Below are 15,514 nucleotides of genomic sequence, written 5' to 3' on the forward strand. Positions count from 1 at the left end.
ATTGTCAATAAAGTATTGATGAAGAAATGTAGCTAGTAGCCCCAATCAATTGGAGCGTGATGTCTGCGCGTGGCAGGGTTCAATGTTGGGTAGGCCATCAATAATTGATGCACGACTCCGACCTGCGTTGCCAACTAACATACCGGAAGTCAATATCCCCAACGCTAACTGACAGCTCACAGGACCGTGGAGGCCGTTTGGGTGAGTAGTTGAGTAGCTGAGATGTTGAGTAGTTGAGTTGTTGACTTGTTGATTTCTACTACATGTTTGTCGCTACCAGATCCACCTCTTTAGTTATGTAAACAAGACTACGACCGACGACCGACCAGACGTGCTGGGAACCACTCTTCCTTATCATAAGTCCAGAAGAAATTGACGTCATAATTAATTAACCCGTACAGTTGTGATAACAACCAAATTATTGCACAAAACCAATCTTCGGTGTGTCCTGGTTGTGTATACAAAACCCAAGAAAAAATTCTACTGGAGTAATGCAGTTTTACCACGCTGGCTCATATACTGACGGAATGTAATAAGGGAACATTACTTTTACAAAGGATAGGGTGTGAGTGAGTGAGTTTGATTTTACGCCGCTTTTAGCAATATTCCAGCAATATCACGTCGGGGGACACCAGAAATGGGCTTCACACATTGTACCCATGTCGGGAATCGAACCCAGATCTTCGGCGTGATGAGCCAACGCTTTAACCACTAGGCTACCCGACCGCACCTACTAAGGATAGGGACACAAGATGCGTGTGTGTCCCTCTGCCTCTGTCTCTCTCACTGTATGTCTGTGTGCGCGTGTAAGTAAACGCCGCCCCCTCTCAAAGATCTGATAGGGGCGGTCGGGTAACCTAGCGGTTAAAGCGTTCGCTCGTCACGCCGAAAACCCGGGTTCGATTCCCGACATGGGTACAATGTGTGAACCCTATTTCTGGTGTCCCCCGCCGTGATATTGCTGGAATATTGCTTAAAGCGGCGTAAAGCCATACTCACTCACTCACTCACTCAAAGATCTGATACACAAATAGTCTTTGTTGAATGTGGAACGGCATGAAGCGTCGGGCGTCTGATCTTCAAGTGACGAACGATGGACGTGCTCAGTACCGTATTACCCACAGGTGACTACGGAACAGAATATCACCTCAGTGTATGACATAATGGATTATCGATAAGAGGTGAGGTGAGCTGAAATTTGGATTAACGTCGCGTCCAAGATTATTGCACTTATATTGCGTGTTTGCGTGGCTGCTTGTACTAGTCCGGACTGATGCCGATTTATAGTGCTAGCTCACTGAGATACCATGCCGCAGTTTAACATGAATACCCCACTCAGACACAGTATACTGACTCCGAGCCGACCAGTCCTTGTTTTAGCCCCTTTATGCCGAGCGCCAGACAGGGTAACAACAAGTACCATCTTTTAACGTCTTTTGGTATGACGCGGCCGGGGATCGAACCCCGGACCTTCCGCTCTCCGGGCGGACGCTCTACCTCAAGACCGAGGAGGCGGCCGATTATCGATAAGATAAACCAATCCGATTAACGTGGTGTCCCGATCTGATAAATATGCAAATGAGATAATCTCGCAGGAAGATCAATACATACAAGAAATGCCAACTTGCTCAAAATCCTATGCACAGTGTTCACCATAGATTATCTCGGCTTCCTGATTTGTGAATCCTTGTGAGTGAGTGAGTGAGTTGGGTTCAACGCCGCTTTTAACGGAAACCAGTTATATCATGGCGTGTCAGCTCAATGAGGGAGAATAGCCCGAAGTAATGCCGGTCTCAGACGTTTACCACTTCGGTGAAACCCACGAGCACGGGTATGGTGCTGACAAGCCTAGAAACCTAATCGGGGGAGAACCGGGATTCAAACCCACAATCATAGGTTTCTGGCGTGCCCAAGGGACACAACTCTGCACAGCGAATCGCGGCGCCTTAGACGACTGGGCCACCCGTGCCCCCTGAATCCTTGTGAAACAAACATGGCTGCAAGGCGTTGGCACTTATGTAAGATTATAAATGGGGATATTCACTCGGTCACTGTATTCCAACGCTGTATCTCAGGTAACTTTAGTGAATGGAAATATAGCTTAAAAGTATCATAAGAATGACATTGCATGTTAAAGTGTTTATTACCCTCGCGGATTAGTAACTACAGTAAACTACGTTTAGAACAAACACGCTTATAACGAACTACCGATACAACGAACTTATATTTTAGTACCAGCCATTTGTTGTATACATGCTGTATATATGCTTATAACGAACTACGGTTATTACGAACTAAAATTGGTGGTCCCTTTGAGTTCGCTATAACCGTAGTTTACTGTACTTGTATTTTAAGAATAAAAAGCACGCATTTTGCTCGATACAGGCCCGCATACTACAATTGTATTGTTGATATATGATACATGTATTTACGATAAGAAACACACTCATCTATTAATCTCTTTATCGTTTAAAGTGATGTTTTTCGACATATTCACTGGCCGAGAAACGGTCACGTGTCATTCGACAAAAACGCATGCCAGGAGTGATATATTATCACTTCGATCGATCGAGCCCACAAATTCCAGCCTGGTTCGGCAAGGGTGGAAACTGGACTTTTACAGTCAGTTAACTCCCTTGCCTCGAGAAAATTGAGTGGCGTACATTTTATCATCCAAAACTGGCTCCCACAGGAGATATCGCTTTGATGAGATCAAGCGATATGTTCACTCTAGATATCGATGCAATGAAATTACATCACAATGCTTTGCAGACCATTGTGACATCACTGGTTACCATGACGTCACAATCAAATGACATCGCCAATGGCTCTGCTAATGAAGCTGTTTGCAGTACATTTTACACTGAAGACACTGCTAATTACTGTCTACAAATTGAAAAAGTTGGAAGAATGATGTTGGATGATAAATATAATCTTACACTCGTTGATAAAAGTGGCAAATATCCTCGGCAAGCCTCGGAGTTTTCCCACTTTTATCAACTCGTGTTGATATATTTGATATTAAAAGACACTCGGGTGAGATTCTCTATTTGTTTGGTAAAAATATGTCTGACAAACATAATTCTTTTTCATTTATTATGTATTTTCTTTCTGAGCTTCACGATCTGTCTGAAAACCGTAGCGTCAGTACCGTGAATTTCCCAATTCCCCAAAATAAGACTGGAAGTAGCTACGACAGATAGTGTTTTTGCACTTGAGTGAGAGATAAATTTCTTATTTTGTTACAGTATCTCATCACCAAATACATATTATTTTTATAAAACTGTTTATGTCCATAGATGGATTGAGAACGTCACCAGCGACAGTCAGTCTCCGGCGACGTCAGCACAGCTTCGTAGGAAACGCCAACGGGTGTGCATGATGCCATGGTCTTGCCACGCCCGGGGAGAGTCGGCGCATCATGCATAGTATAATCCTGTTCTCATGAAAAACCACTGTTAGTGCAAGTTAATGTTTGTCAGAGAAATATTTTTTCCAAAAGCCCAGATAAACAGACTAGGTCTTCGGTCTTCAAGATTTAAACACATTTGAATGTACAGAATCAAAGATAAATTATTACCTGTGGGAAAAAAACCCAAAAGGACCTTGCTTTCAACACCACTGATGATGACGGTTTTTACGTCAACCCTTCTCAGAAGCCTGTTCGTGGTGTCGAAGTCGAGACACTTATCCAAGACGTGTCACAAATCGGTGTGTTTGGGCGCTGCAGTCGTGTTTCTGGCGTCAGTTGTTTGTTCCGTGTTGATATGGCGCTACGTATCGTGTCCACCTGCTGTGTACGTGGACGAACTGTTGTCACAGAGTCTGTACTTAACAGTGACACCTGGTGGCAGAACGGGAAACCATCTCTTCAAGTATGCGTCATTGTTAGGAATTGCGGAGCGAACACGCCGTACACCGTTCATACCACCCTCCTACCCCCTCTTGGAGCTGTTTGAACTCACCCACGTGCAAGAGGTGGATTCTAGATGTTGGCCCTACGTGAAGGAAAGGTCTGCTGGAATTTATGACGGTATTTTTTTCACCCTACCTTTAACGAATGCGACACTTTTTGAATTTTTGCAATCATGGAAATATTTTAAAGCAGTTGAATCTCAACTTAGGGCTGAATTCCGTTTCCGGGCCTACATTGACAAACAAGCAAAAGGTCTTTTCAAACGCTATGTGGAATCCGTGACGGATGTGAATCGTCACGTGGTTGGTGTACATATTCGTCACGGTGACTACATGTACAATCGGTTTAAGAAGCTTGGATACGCGGTGCCGTCTCTTCAGTACTACAAGAGAGCAATGGCCTACATGAAGAGAAAACTCGGTAACGTGACGTTCCTTGTTGTTGGGGATGATCTCCCTTGGGCCAAGGTCAACCTGCAGGGCCCGGATGTAGTTATATCTGAGCCCCACCCCGCGGGCATCCACCTGGCCCTTCTATCTCGTTGTGGTCACATGATCCAGTCTACCGGAACCTTCAGTTGGTGGGCGGGGTGGTTTGTTTCAGGTCACGTGGTGTATTTCAAGGACTACCCAGAACGAGGCTCATGGCTGGACGGCCGGGTGGTGAAGGATGACTACTACTTGCCTCACTGGGTGGCGTTGTGAGGAAGATAACTTTATATACTACTCAAATGAAATTAAGGATCACCCGCTTCTTTCATATTACTATAGTACTGGCTTATAGATTACGTATCACCACAATATGATAGTGAGTGAGTGAGTGAGTATGGTTTTACACCGCTTTTAGCAATATTCCAGCAATATCACGGCGGGGGACACCAGAAATGGGCTTCACACATTGTACGGGAATCGAACTCGGGTCTTCGGCGTGACGAGCGAACGCTTTAACCACTAGGCTACCCGACCGCAGTAATATGAAAGAAACGGATGGTCCTGAACTTCTTTTGAGTCGTATAGAAACGCGAAAGAACTGCTGGTTTCAAAATTGGAAGTTCATGTATATGTTTCAGTGGAATTGTTTAATTTTGACATAACTGTCTGGTTTTTCAATTGTGTTGAGTTTAACGTCTATGAGAACACAACACTAGACTAAAATGCGCCATTTTGTAACTGCACTTGACTCTGTCTGCAGCAGTTTGCCACAAATGGGCTCACCGGAAGATGTTTAACAAAGCTTTTTTGCTACATTACGTACATATACATGTATATGTATTACATCATCTTATTACATAGTACATCTTTGCGATTGTCTGTGCATATGATCGTTGTCATTCATCATCAGCTGTAGCATTGCAAACAACAGCAACCTCTACCCAATTCCCCGTCCAGGAGCCAAGCTATGGTGTACTGACCGCGGGGTTGAATAATGGGTTCGCTCCTCAATAATGAAGACAAAGTTGACTCACGCCATCCTCACTATGGTACCCTGGCATCCCTAGGTATTACCACACGTAGACGTCAAGGGTCTGCGCCCGTTCCGTTCTTTCTTTCTCTCCAGTGTGTGTGTGTGTGTGTGTGTGTGTGTGTCTGTGTGTGTGTCTGTGTGAGAGAGAGAGAGAGTGTGTGTCTGTGTGAGAGTGCGTGTGTGTGTCTGTGTGAGAGTGTGTGTGTGTCTGTGTGAGAGTGTGTCTGTGTGAGAGTGCGTGTGTGTGTCTGTCTGTGTGAGAGTGTGTGTGTGTGAGTGTGTGTGTGTCTGTGTCTGTGTGAGAGTGTGTGTGTATGAGAGTGCGTGTGTGTGTGTGTGTATGAGAGTGCGTGTGTGTGTGTGTGTGTGAGAGAGAGAGTTTGCGTGAGCGCGTGTGTGTATGCGAGTGGGCGTGTGTGTGAGTGCATGTGTGTGTATGCGAATGAGTGTGAGTGTGAATGTAAGTGTGTGTGTGAGTGTGTGTGCGAGTGTGTGTTGTAAGAGAGTTGGAGGTAGGGTGTTGGGTTGCAAGCATCTGTGCCACATTCCTGTTTGATTTGATGATGAACTTGTGTCGCCCTAATATAATACAATGTCATGCATATTGATTGTAATAAAATGATATGAATGTTTGCCTTTTATATTGACACAGCAGTAGTTGTCATGACGACATACAATACAACATTTAAGAGGTAGAGAAAGCATGCAGGTATTGCATGTACTTACAATGGACAGGAAATTCTCGTTTAGAAAGACACATTTAGTACACGCCAATTCCACAAACATGTTACGACATTAAAATACGGTATACGGTATACGCGAAGTGCCCAGAGGTAGACCAAGGCCGGATGCAGCATTTTGCAACGTCAGTTCAATGAAAAAAAACTAAAGTATTTTTGGTGCATATGAATACCATGAAGCCATTCTACACCAAGCCACATAACGTGGAAACTGTTTGGGGAATAAAGTCTCGTGTATAAAATCCGCATGCATCATATCAACAGTGTGGTTTCGGTGTGGCCGAATGGCAATAGAATCGGTGAGAGCACCAAGCCCCTATGGATATATGTAAAATAAATAATACCAAAGAGAACCAGCCTAAACACACACACACACACACACATGGATAGACCTTTTAAAAAGGAAAGTTAACTTGGGACAGTAAAGTCCGGATTAGCGAGGTTTCACTGTATTCAATAAAGATTTAGAAGCCTTCCACTTCAAGCCCTTTTAAAAAGACATGGAAGGGGAGCGCGAGTGGATTACGTTGAGAATCTAGGCATAGCAGAGAAGCCACCGTTGATGTTGACGGACAGGGCGTGTTGATACCACTGGTCAGTGCTGATAGTCTAAATACTCCCACAGCTCATGACCTCCACATCCGGACGCCTTGTTAAAGCAGCATTGCCATCTGGTGAGGAGAATAGGTGTGTGAGTGAGTGAGTTGGGTTTAACGCCGCTTTTAACATTATTCCAGTAATATCACGGCGTGTCAGCTTAATGTGGAAGGAAAGCCCGAAGTGATGCAGGTCTCAGATGTTTACCACTTCGGTGAAACCCACGAGCACGGGTATGTTGCTGACAAACCTAGAAACATAATCGGGGCGAATCGGGATTCGAGCCCACAATCATAGATTTCTGGCGTGCCCAAGGGACGCAACTCTGCACAGCGAATCGCGGCGCCCTAGGAGGAAAATAGGGCTTAACGTCGTGGTCAAAATTATTTCACTTAGTCTACAAAAGAAATGTTTCTCATCAAGGTGACCAGTCTTTTTCAACCATATTTTTGCGTACGTGGCCTTGTTTTCTTACAGCGATTGAAAGAAAGCAGCCAGACACACTAAGAGTGATTACCTAATTCCAACAGCGAAAGAGTTGAAAGTACGTTCCACGAACGTGGAAATATACAAACAGACAAACAAACAAACAAACTGTAGTTTTTTACATAGTGTATCATGGCCTTAAGGACAGGAGGAACCATACTAAACTGTACTATTTTAAACATGTAGAAATTTAAATCATAGCTGAATTCGAAACGGAGGAAATGCATTGACCTGACAGGCTTTAAGTGACCCGCGAGGTTTAAAATGACGATCAGAAACATTTCTTTTACTTATATGGGACATTTATGCTCGTGTATAAGTGTGACTGTACTAGTCCGAACCCATGACGGATACCATGCCGTAGTGTAACATGAATACCCCACTCAGACACAGTATACTGATTCCGAGCCGACCAGTCCTTGTTTTAGCCCCTTAATGCCGAGCGCCAGACAGGGTAACAACAAGTACCATCTTTTAACGTCTTTTGTATGACGCGGCCACCGACCTTCCGCTCTCCGGACAATCATATCAATGTCAACATATTTGATATGCTAGGACGTACCTAATGAGAATAAAGATAAATAGAATAGCAGGTACCGATTACACGTTGTTAATTCGAACCCCCCCCCCCCCCCCCCCCCCCCCAACTCTTGAGACGAAGCAATGTTATGACGCAGGCAGACTTCTATCTGTATAATAATCTAACATCGGCACTTCGCTTGTCTCGAACTACAGATAATTCGACATACAATTTGAACAGTCTCGAGGACAACTTGTGACGGGACAGTCGCGGCATGTGTATATTATACGTGCGCTTCATACAGTTTTACTCGCACCTTTGCATCCATTCGTTACCAGCTCGTGTTTTTCCGGGACTCGTGCACCTCTCATGGCCATTTTTGCGACCAGGTTCCGTCTTAGCGCAAACGGGCATACCTAAAACAATTGTCAACTTGATGCGTAGTGGTTCACATATATTCCTCCATATATTATAAAAAATTTAATATTTCAGGATGCTATTTAAAACACATCGGGACTTACGGTATCATACAGTATGACTGAACACATTTAACTGTGTCTTGGGTATATTTTTAGATGCAAGACATATGTAAAATCAAAAATTCTTTCTGAGGGTTAGTCGTATTTTCGTACATGGTTCTTGCAGGTTACGGAAAGGAGCGAGTGGTGACGAATACTTTGCATCATTGACTGTTAGTTTGCGTAAAGCAGCAATATTTAGGACCCCAAGCCAGAATTGCTCAGAATCCTATCATCATCATCATCATCATCATCATCATCATCATCATCATCATCAGGGATAACCCAATAACCAGTGGCCCGATCTGTAGAGTACCAAATACCACAAAAATTCCAAAACCATTCGTCCAGTGACCAATAATATTTAACAAAACATCTTAAAGACATGTTTTACCCTACAGAGCCACAACCGTTCATCTGCTGGTTTGGACGCTTATCATTTAATGTTCTTGGATACATTCATTTAATGTTCAAGACTTGCAGAATTCATTTGACTTGGTTCATGCACATGGGTACATGTTATCAAAATCCTCCTCTGAACCCACCAGTTGAAGGTGAGGTGAGGTGAAATGGGGTTTAACGTCCAAGATTATTGCACTTATATAGCGACGTCGCAGTTTAACATGAGTGCGAGACGACCAGTCCTGTCTTGTCCTCTTAATGCTGGGCAGGGTAACAACAAGTACAATCTTTTCAGGTCTTTTTACCCGTGAAGATCCGGGGTTAGAATAGATCTTCAGCAACCCATGCTTATCTATGAGGCGACTAACAGGATCCGGTCGTCAGGTTCGCTGACTTGGTTGATGCATGTCATCGTATCCCAATTGTGTGGATCGATGCTCATGATGTCAATCCCTGGATTGTTTGGTCCAGACTCGATTATTTACAGACGCCGTCATACAGCTGGAATATTGCTGAGTGTGGCGTTAAACAACAAATAAACAAACAAATTTACAATCTTTTGGTATGACGCGGCCGGGGCAAGTACCTGCCTGGCGCCGGAAACACGTAGAGAGTGTACCTTTAAGACCATGCGTGTGAACAGAGACACCACCGGCCCAGGTCAGAGTCTCAGTGTTGTGTGGACCCAGGGAGACGATGTTGTACCCCTTGCTGACCGTGTTGTTGACCCTGTTGGTAGGTGAGTGTGTGGTAAGACTCTGTTACCCACTCGGTCTGCATTCTTTAAGAAATCCAAAATTGTGTTAATGTATGATTTAAATGGAAACTAAATGTTTGGCCTAAAACGTACAATCATAATTTTGGTAATATACGCATGCTCGTAATTATTGTCACCCCTAAGACGCATATATCTAGGGAGTGACAGTAATTATTAGTTTGGGTATATATTCAGCTTTGGTATCGGACATAGATAATTTTCTTTAGAAGTTTGTACAAATCGATTTTCTTATCTTATCTTCGCCATTCTGCTGTGATCGACCATACCATGTGCCAAGGCAGAAGACCGTTCATGTGGCGTTGCCTGAGTGAGTGAGTGAGTGAGTATGGTTTTACGCCGCTTTTAGCAATATTCCAGCAATATCACGGCGGGACATCAGAAATGGGCTTCACACATTGTATCCATTTCGGGAATCGAACCCGGGTCTTCGGCGTGACGAGCGAACGCTTTACCCACTAGGCTACCCGACCGCCCCTAGTGTTGTCTTACTTACGCCTCGGAAGTCTGCTAATTAGTGCCGGGGTAGGTGGGGTAGGCTTGTGGTTAAAGCGTTCGGTCGTCACGCCAAGGACCCGGGTTCAATTCTCGACATATGTACAATGTGGGAAACCCTTTTTTGGGGCCAAGCTGCGATATTGCTGGAATATTGCTAAAAGCGACGTAAAACCACAATTACTCACTCACTCACTTAATTAATGTCAATTATTAGTGAAATTCTTGTCGTCTTGGGTTTTACAGTTTGGGGATTTTACTGACACTACATACTCCTAGTTTGTTGGGTCCCTGTGTAAATATAATTAATGCCCCAACTCTGATATTGAGCTCTGCCCTCATTCCACGAGCCATGGACTACCTAGTGGGTGACGTCATGTATCTAAAAGAGGTTTTAGTTTCAGCAATAAAATGTATTTCCGGGAATGCTGGAAATAACTAATTTCTAACCAGGCTTCAACTTTTGCTTGAAATGCTCCATCTCAGAATCGCGAACTATATAAATGTTCTGTCTCAAACAAACTCTACCCCTAAGTGATATTTACGCTAACACGCCCATCTCCCCTTTATCAACGTTCTTTCTGTTGTAGCCGACGTTGCCGATGGTGTTAACTGCACGACGTTAACCGACGGCGTGTACGAGAAGAGTTGTCGTTCCTTCACCGTTTGTCATGGCGGGAAAGCGGAAGTGAAATTCTGTGACAATGGACTGGTCTTCAACGCAAAGACTGCCAGCTGCGACAGGTACCATTCGTCACCACTCGCCCCTTTCCGTAACATACAAGAAGACTCGTCCCCCTATCGATGAATCGTATGTGGGAAATACGACAAACCAATCAGAATGCGCTCATGACTTCAAGTTCTTCGGTCAAAGAATCCCTCAGGAATAATTTTGGAATTTACATATGTCTTGCATCTAAAAATATTCCCAACATACAGTTAAATGTGTTCAAACATGCTGTATAATACCGCAAGTCCCGATGTGTTTTAAATAGCATCTGAAAATATTCATGATGGGGAAAATATGTGTGAATCATTACGCAACGAGTTGACACTACTTTTAAATATGCCCGTTTGCGCTAAGACGGAACCCAGTTGCAAAAAATGGCCACGAAAGTCGCTTTTCGGCTTGTCCCGTAATAACACCAGTTGGTCATTAAAGCAACAGGTACGTTACTACAGTAACGCTGTGCATGGGATGCAATGGCGACGCACAATAGTCCAACCGAGGCGTGGGGAAGTTATAGTTTTGTGTTGGTTTTCCCTTTCTAAAGTTACGTTACTGTAACGTATATATGAACGAGCATCTATAGACAACTAAACATATTTTTCGTATTAATATTTTCTCAGACTTCTATCTTGACAGATAACGTGGGGCTTTAGGGTAAGAATAAGTCCCCAGCAACCCATGCTCACGAGCGACTAAATAGATCGGGGTGGCCAGACTCTGTGACCTGCATTGCTTGACTCGATGTTGATGATGGCAATCACTTGATTGTCTAGTCCAGATTAGATTACCACAAACCGCCTTAATATAGGTGAGGTGAGGTGAAATGGGGTTTAACGTCGCGTCCAAGATTATTGCACTTATATAGCGACGTGCAGGTACGTGTGTGTGTTTGTGTGGCTGCTCGTACTAGTCCGGACTGATGCCGATTTATAGTGCTAGGTCACTGTGATACCATGCCGTAGTTTAACATGAATACCCAACTCAGACACAGTTTACTGACTCCGAGCCGACCAGTCCTTGTTTTAGCCCCTAATGCCGAGCGCCAGACAGGGTAACAACAAGTACCATCTTTTAACGTCAATTGGTATGACGCGGCCGGGGCGGACGCTCTACCACAAGACCACGGAGACGGTTGCCTTAATATAGCAAAACAACAACAAAACAACTACAAAACAACAACAAACATGTTTCTTGACAGTTCAGGGGGCACGAGTGGCCCAGTCGTCTGAGGCGCCGCGATTCGCTGTGCAGAGTTGCGTCCCTTGGGCACGCCAGAAACCTATGATTGTGGGTTCGAATCCCGATTCGCCCCGATTATGTTTCTAGGTTTGTCAGCACCATTACCGTGCTCGTAGGTTTCACCGAAGTGGTAAACGTCTGAGACCTACATCACTTCGGGCTTTCTTCCCACATTAAGCTGACACGCCGTGATATAACTAGAATACTGTTAAAAGCGGCGTTTAACCCAACTCACTCACCCACTTGACTGTTCAGATATTATTTTCTCTCCTTCCAGCCCAAGTGCTGTAGAGCCCCCTTGTGGTAGATCACGTGACTGCACCGGCAAGGACGACGGTGTTTACGTGGACGACGGGTGTCGTTCCTACTACACATGCATGGGGGAAGTCTTCTTCGGTCACGACTTATGTCCCGAAAGTAAGCCCGGAGAGTATGATACATTTTCCAACTGTGAAAATATTGATTAACTAGACCTTTGGACACTTGCATTTTACACTTTTATACTCAGTTAACGCCCTTGCTTCGGGAAGATGACTTGCATTCTGCCCCCCTAGATTCCAGCAGCCCATGCTTGTCGTAAGAGGCGACTAACGGGATCGGGTGGTCAGACCAGCTGACTTGGTTGATGCACGTCATCGCACACCAATTGCGTGGATCGATGCTCTGGATGTCAATTACTGGGTTGTCTTGTCCAGACTCGATTAATTACAGACCATCGTCTGGAATATTGCTGAGTGCGGCGTAAATCAAATAAACAAACAAACAAATTTGCCTCATGGTTCCCGTTAATGCTGACACACAATGGCGATCAGGCGTTATCTGTTTAACCAGGGACCAACAAACCTTTAACCCCAAACTGTACTCCACTATTTAACATAGACTTACGATAATCGTAGAGATGACATAATTTTTAAAAAACTCCCCTGATTAATGTGTTTATTCCCACACTGACGAGGTAGATATCCTTATCAGACCCCCGTCTGCTTAGGTGTCGCCATTAAACCAGTGCTTTGAGATAGTGATTTTTAAATTGTCTCCATATTACTCAAAGATGTTAAGGATCTCCGTTTCCTTTATATCACTACAGTTAATCTGGCATGCCATGACCGATTAACTATTGTAAGTGCTTACTATTGTCGTGCAATGACATTTTAATTATAGCAATAGGGGGCATGGCGTCTAAGGCGCCGCGATTCGCTGTGCAGAGTTGCGTCCCTTGGGCACGCCAGAAACCTATGCTTGTGGGTTCGAGTCCTGGTTCGCCCCGATTATGTTTCTAGGTTTGTCAGCACCATACCCGTGCTCGTGGGTTTCACCGAAGTGGTAAACGTCTGAGACCTGCATCACTTCGGGCTTTCCTCCCACATTAAGCTGACACGCCGCGATATAACTAGAATACTGTTAAAAGCGGCGTTAAACCCAACTCACTCACTCACTAAATATAGTAATATGAAAGAATCGGTTGGTCCTTAACTTCTGTTGAGTAGTATAGGTCGGTTGGTTGGTTCAAGTTTAATTGAGTCTGGAAATAAACAGATGATGTGTGGTTCAGCAGTAACTTTGGACTGTGGGACGTTGGGAAACCAAAATTTATTTTATGAAAAACAACATGTTTTTTTGTGTGGAACTGCGGCGTATTAATTGACAGATAAATGAATTTGAATTTTACTACATAAACTCCATACGTCCGACCCAGTCAATCCACAGATCTTCCTTTCTGACGTTTACTGTACTATTTTACAGATAGATATAGTTTCATATTTACGATTTATTAATATGTACATGTGTTAATCCGTCGATTTACATGGGAACAGTACATCCGGATTAACAGGGTTTCAGTGTATAAGGTGTGTGTGTCAGTTATTTCTTTATAGATATTGAGGGGCGGTCGGGTAGCCTGGTGGTTAAAGCGTTCGCTCGTCACGCCGAAGACCCGGGTTCGATTCCCGAAATGGGTACAATGTGTGAAGCCCATTTCTGGTGTCCCCCGCCGTGATATTGCTGGAATATTGCTAAAAGCGGCGTAAAACCATATTCACTCACTCACTTATAGATATTGAAGTAAACGAATGACTTTCTCCAAAATAGTCGGCACGAATACAACATCAAGGTTGTCTGATATATACAGGCTTAATGCTGGATTATTAGTCAAAGCGGAACCCGTGAAGATCCGGGGTAGAAGGTCCTCAGCTACCCATGCTAGCCGTAACAGGCGGCAATGCTTGTCGTAAGAGGCGACTAACGGGTTCAGGTGGTCAGGCTCGCTGACATGGTTGATGCATGTCATAATATCCCAATGGCGTGGATCGATGCTCATGACGTCAATCACTGGATTGTCTGGTCCAGGCTTGATTATTTACAGACGTAATTTTGCGGGAACATTGCCAAGTGCGGCGTTGAACAACAAACAAACTAAAAGCGGCGTTAAACCTCACCCACTCACTCACTCCGCATTCAGGAGCCAGACACATAGTGCCCGATTCCTTGTGAGCGCCTACATTCCAGTCATATACAACTCCAGTTTTGAAAGATAGTTGTTGTTTTTTATCTTTCCACGATACGCAAAACTGATTCTCATATTTCAAGTGCATATGAAAATAGAATAACATATCGGATTATTCCTATCAAAAGTTGAGGGGTATAATTCACTGGTTATCTCTGATCTAATTTTGTCATGCTATATCCAGGTCTCGTCTTCAACCAGGAACTTAAGACCTGCGACTGGCCGAATCACGTGGCGCCACCTTGCGGTACGAAACACTGATGACATTCAGAGTTACCTCGGATTTTGGAACTAGGACGAAGAATTTCGAAGTCCCCGACTTTTCGGTACCACTGCACAACCCTATTGTGTGTACATGTTCAGAGACACGGCAGTATTACGATAGCGTAGTGACGTAAGATAAGAGTACCGGCCTTCCTTACAAGAATAGTTTGACATGCCTTATCTGCCACCGAGGTCATCGAGATCTTGTATTGTAGATACTTATCATGCAATGGCGAGGCGATCATTGTTATAATTAGCCGATTTGAATAAATATGTTGATTATAATATACTTAATATCTTTGTGAATAAACTGCTTTCCAACAACTGTTTGTCTACTTTCTGTCATCGGAAGGGGCACGGGTGGCCCAGTTGTCCAAGGCGCCGCAATTGGCTGTGCAGAGTTGCGTCCCTTGGGCACGCCAGAAACCTTGTGAGTTCGAATCCCGGTTCGCCCCGATTTTGTTTCTTTGTTTGCCATCACCATACTCGTGCTCGTTGGTTTCACCGAAGTGGTAAACGTCTAAGACCTGCATCACTTCGGGCTTTCCTCCCATATTAAGTTGACACGCCGCGATATAACTGGAATACTATTAAAAGCGGCGTTAAACACAACTCACTCACTCACTAACTATAGAACAACATATGGCTAAAGGCTTATCTTCTAATTAAAATTATATTGGATGCTGGACAGAGAATCATTGTGTACATGCATACATGTAGTTTATATATTTCAATAACTTTAAATGACGAGAAGTACTGGACACCAATTCAACATATTCGTTTTAAATGTAACGACTAATAGTTTTGAAAAGAGCTAGAATAAAATATAAGAATTGTGTTTTGCTTTCCTTAGCAATATTCCAGC

General features: G+C 44.0%; 2 protein-coding genes across 2 annotated transcripts; both read left to right on the forward strand.

Annotated features, from left to right (window-relative positions):
* The first annotated feature begins 1,056 nt into the window (after positions 1–1,056).
* On the forward strand, positions 1,057–4,620 carry LOC124133305 (galactoside alpha-(1,2)-fucosyltransferase 1-like). The gene is made up of 3 exons (XM_046497662.2): positions 1,057–1,124; positions 3,300–3,355; positions 4,109–4,620. Exons 1-3 carry the CDS (start codon positions 1,057–1,059, stop codon positions 4,618–4,620), a joined length of 636 nt encoding a protein of 211 aa, XP_046353618.2.
* A 4,697-nt stretch (positions 4,621–9,317) lies between these two features.
* Positions 9,318–14,966, forward strand: LOC124133388 (protein obstructor-E-like). The gene is made up of 4 exons (XM_046497785.2): positions 9,318–9,382; positions 10,504–10,657; positions 12,160–12,299; positions 14,570–14,966. Exons 1-4 carry the CDS (start codon positions 9,340–9,342, stop codon positions 14,644–14,646), a joined length of 414 nt encoding a protein of 137 aa, XP_046353741.2. The 5' UTR covers positions 9,318–9,339; the 3' UTR covers positions 14,647–14,966.
* The last annotated feature ends 548 nt before the right edge of the window (positions 14,967–15,514 follow it).

Source organism: Haliotis rufescens, unplaced genomic scaffold (assembly GCF_023055435.1).
Source record: "Haliotis rufescens isolate VD_foot unplaced genomic scaffold, xgHalRufe1.0.p SCAF_21, whole genome shotgun sequence".
Classification (NCBI taxonomy): Eukaryota; Metazoa; Mollusca; class Gastropoda; order Lepetellida; family Haliotidae; genus Haliotis; species Haliotis rufescens.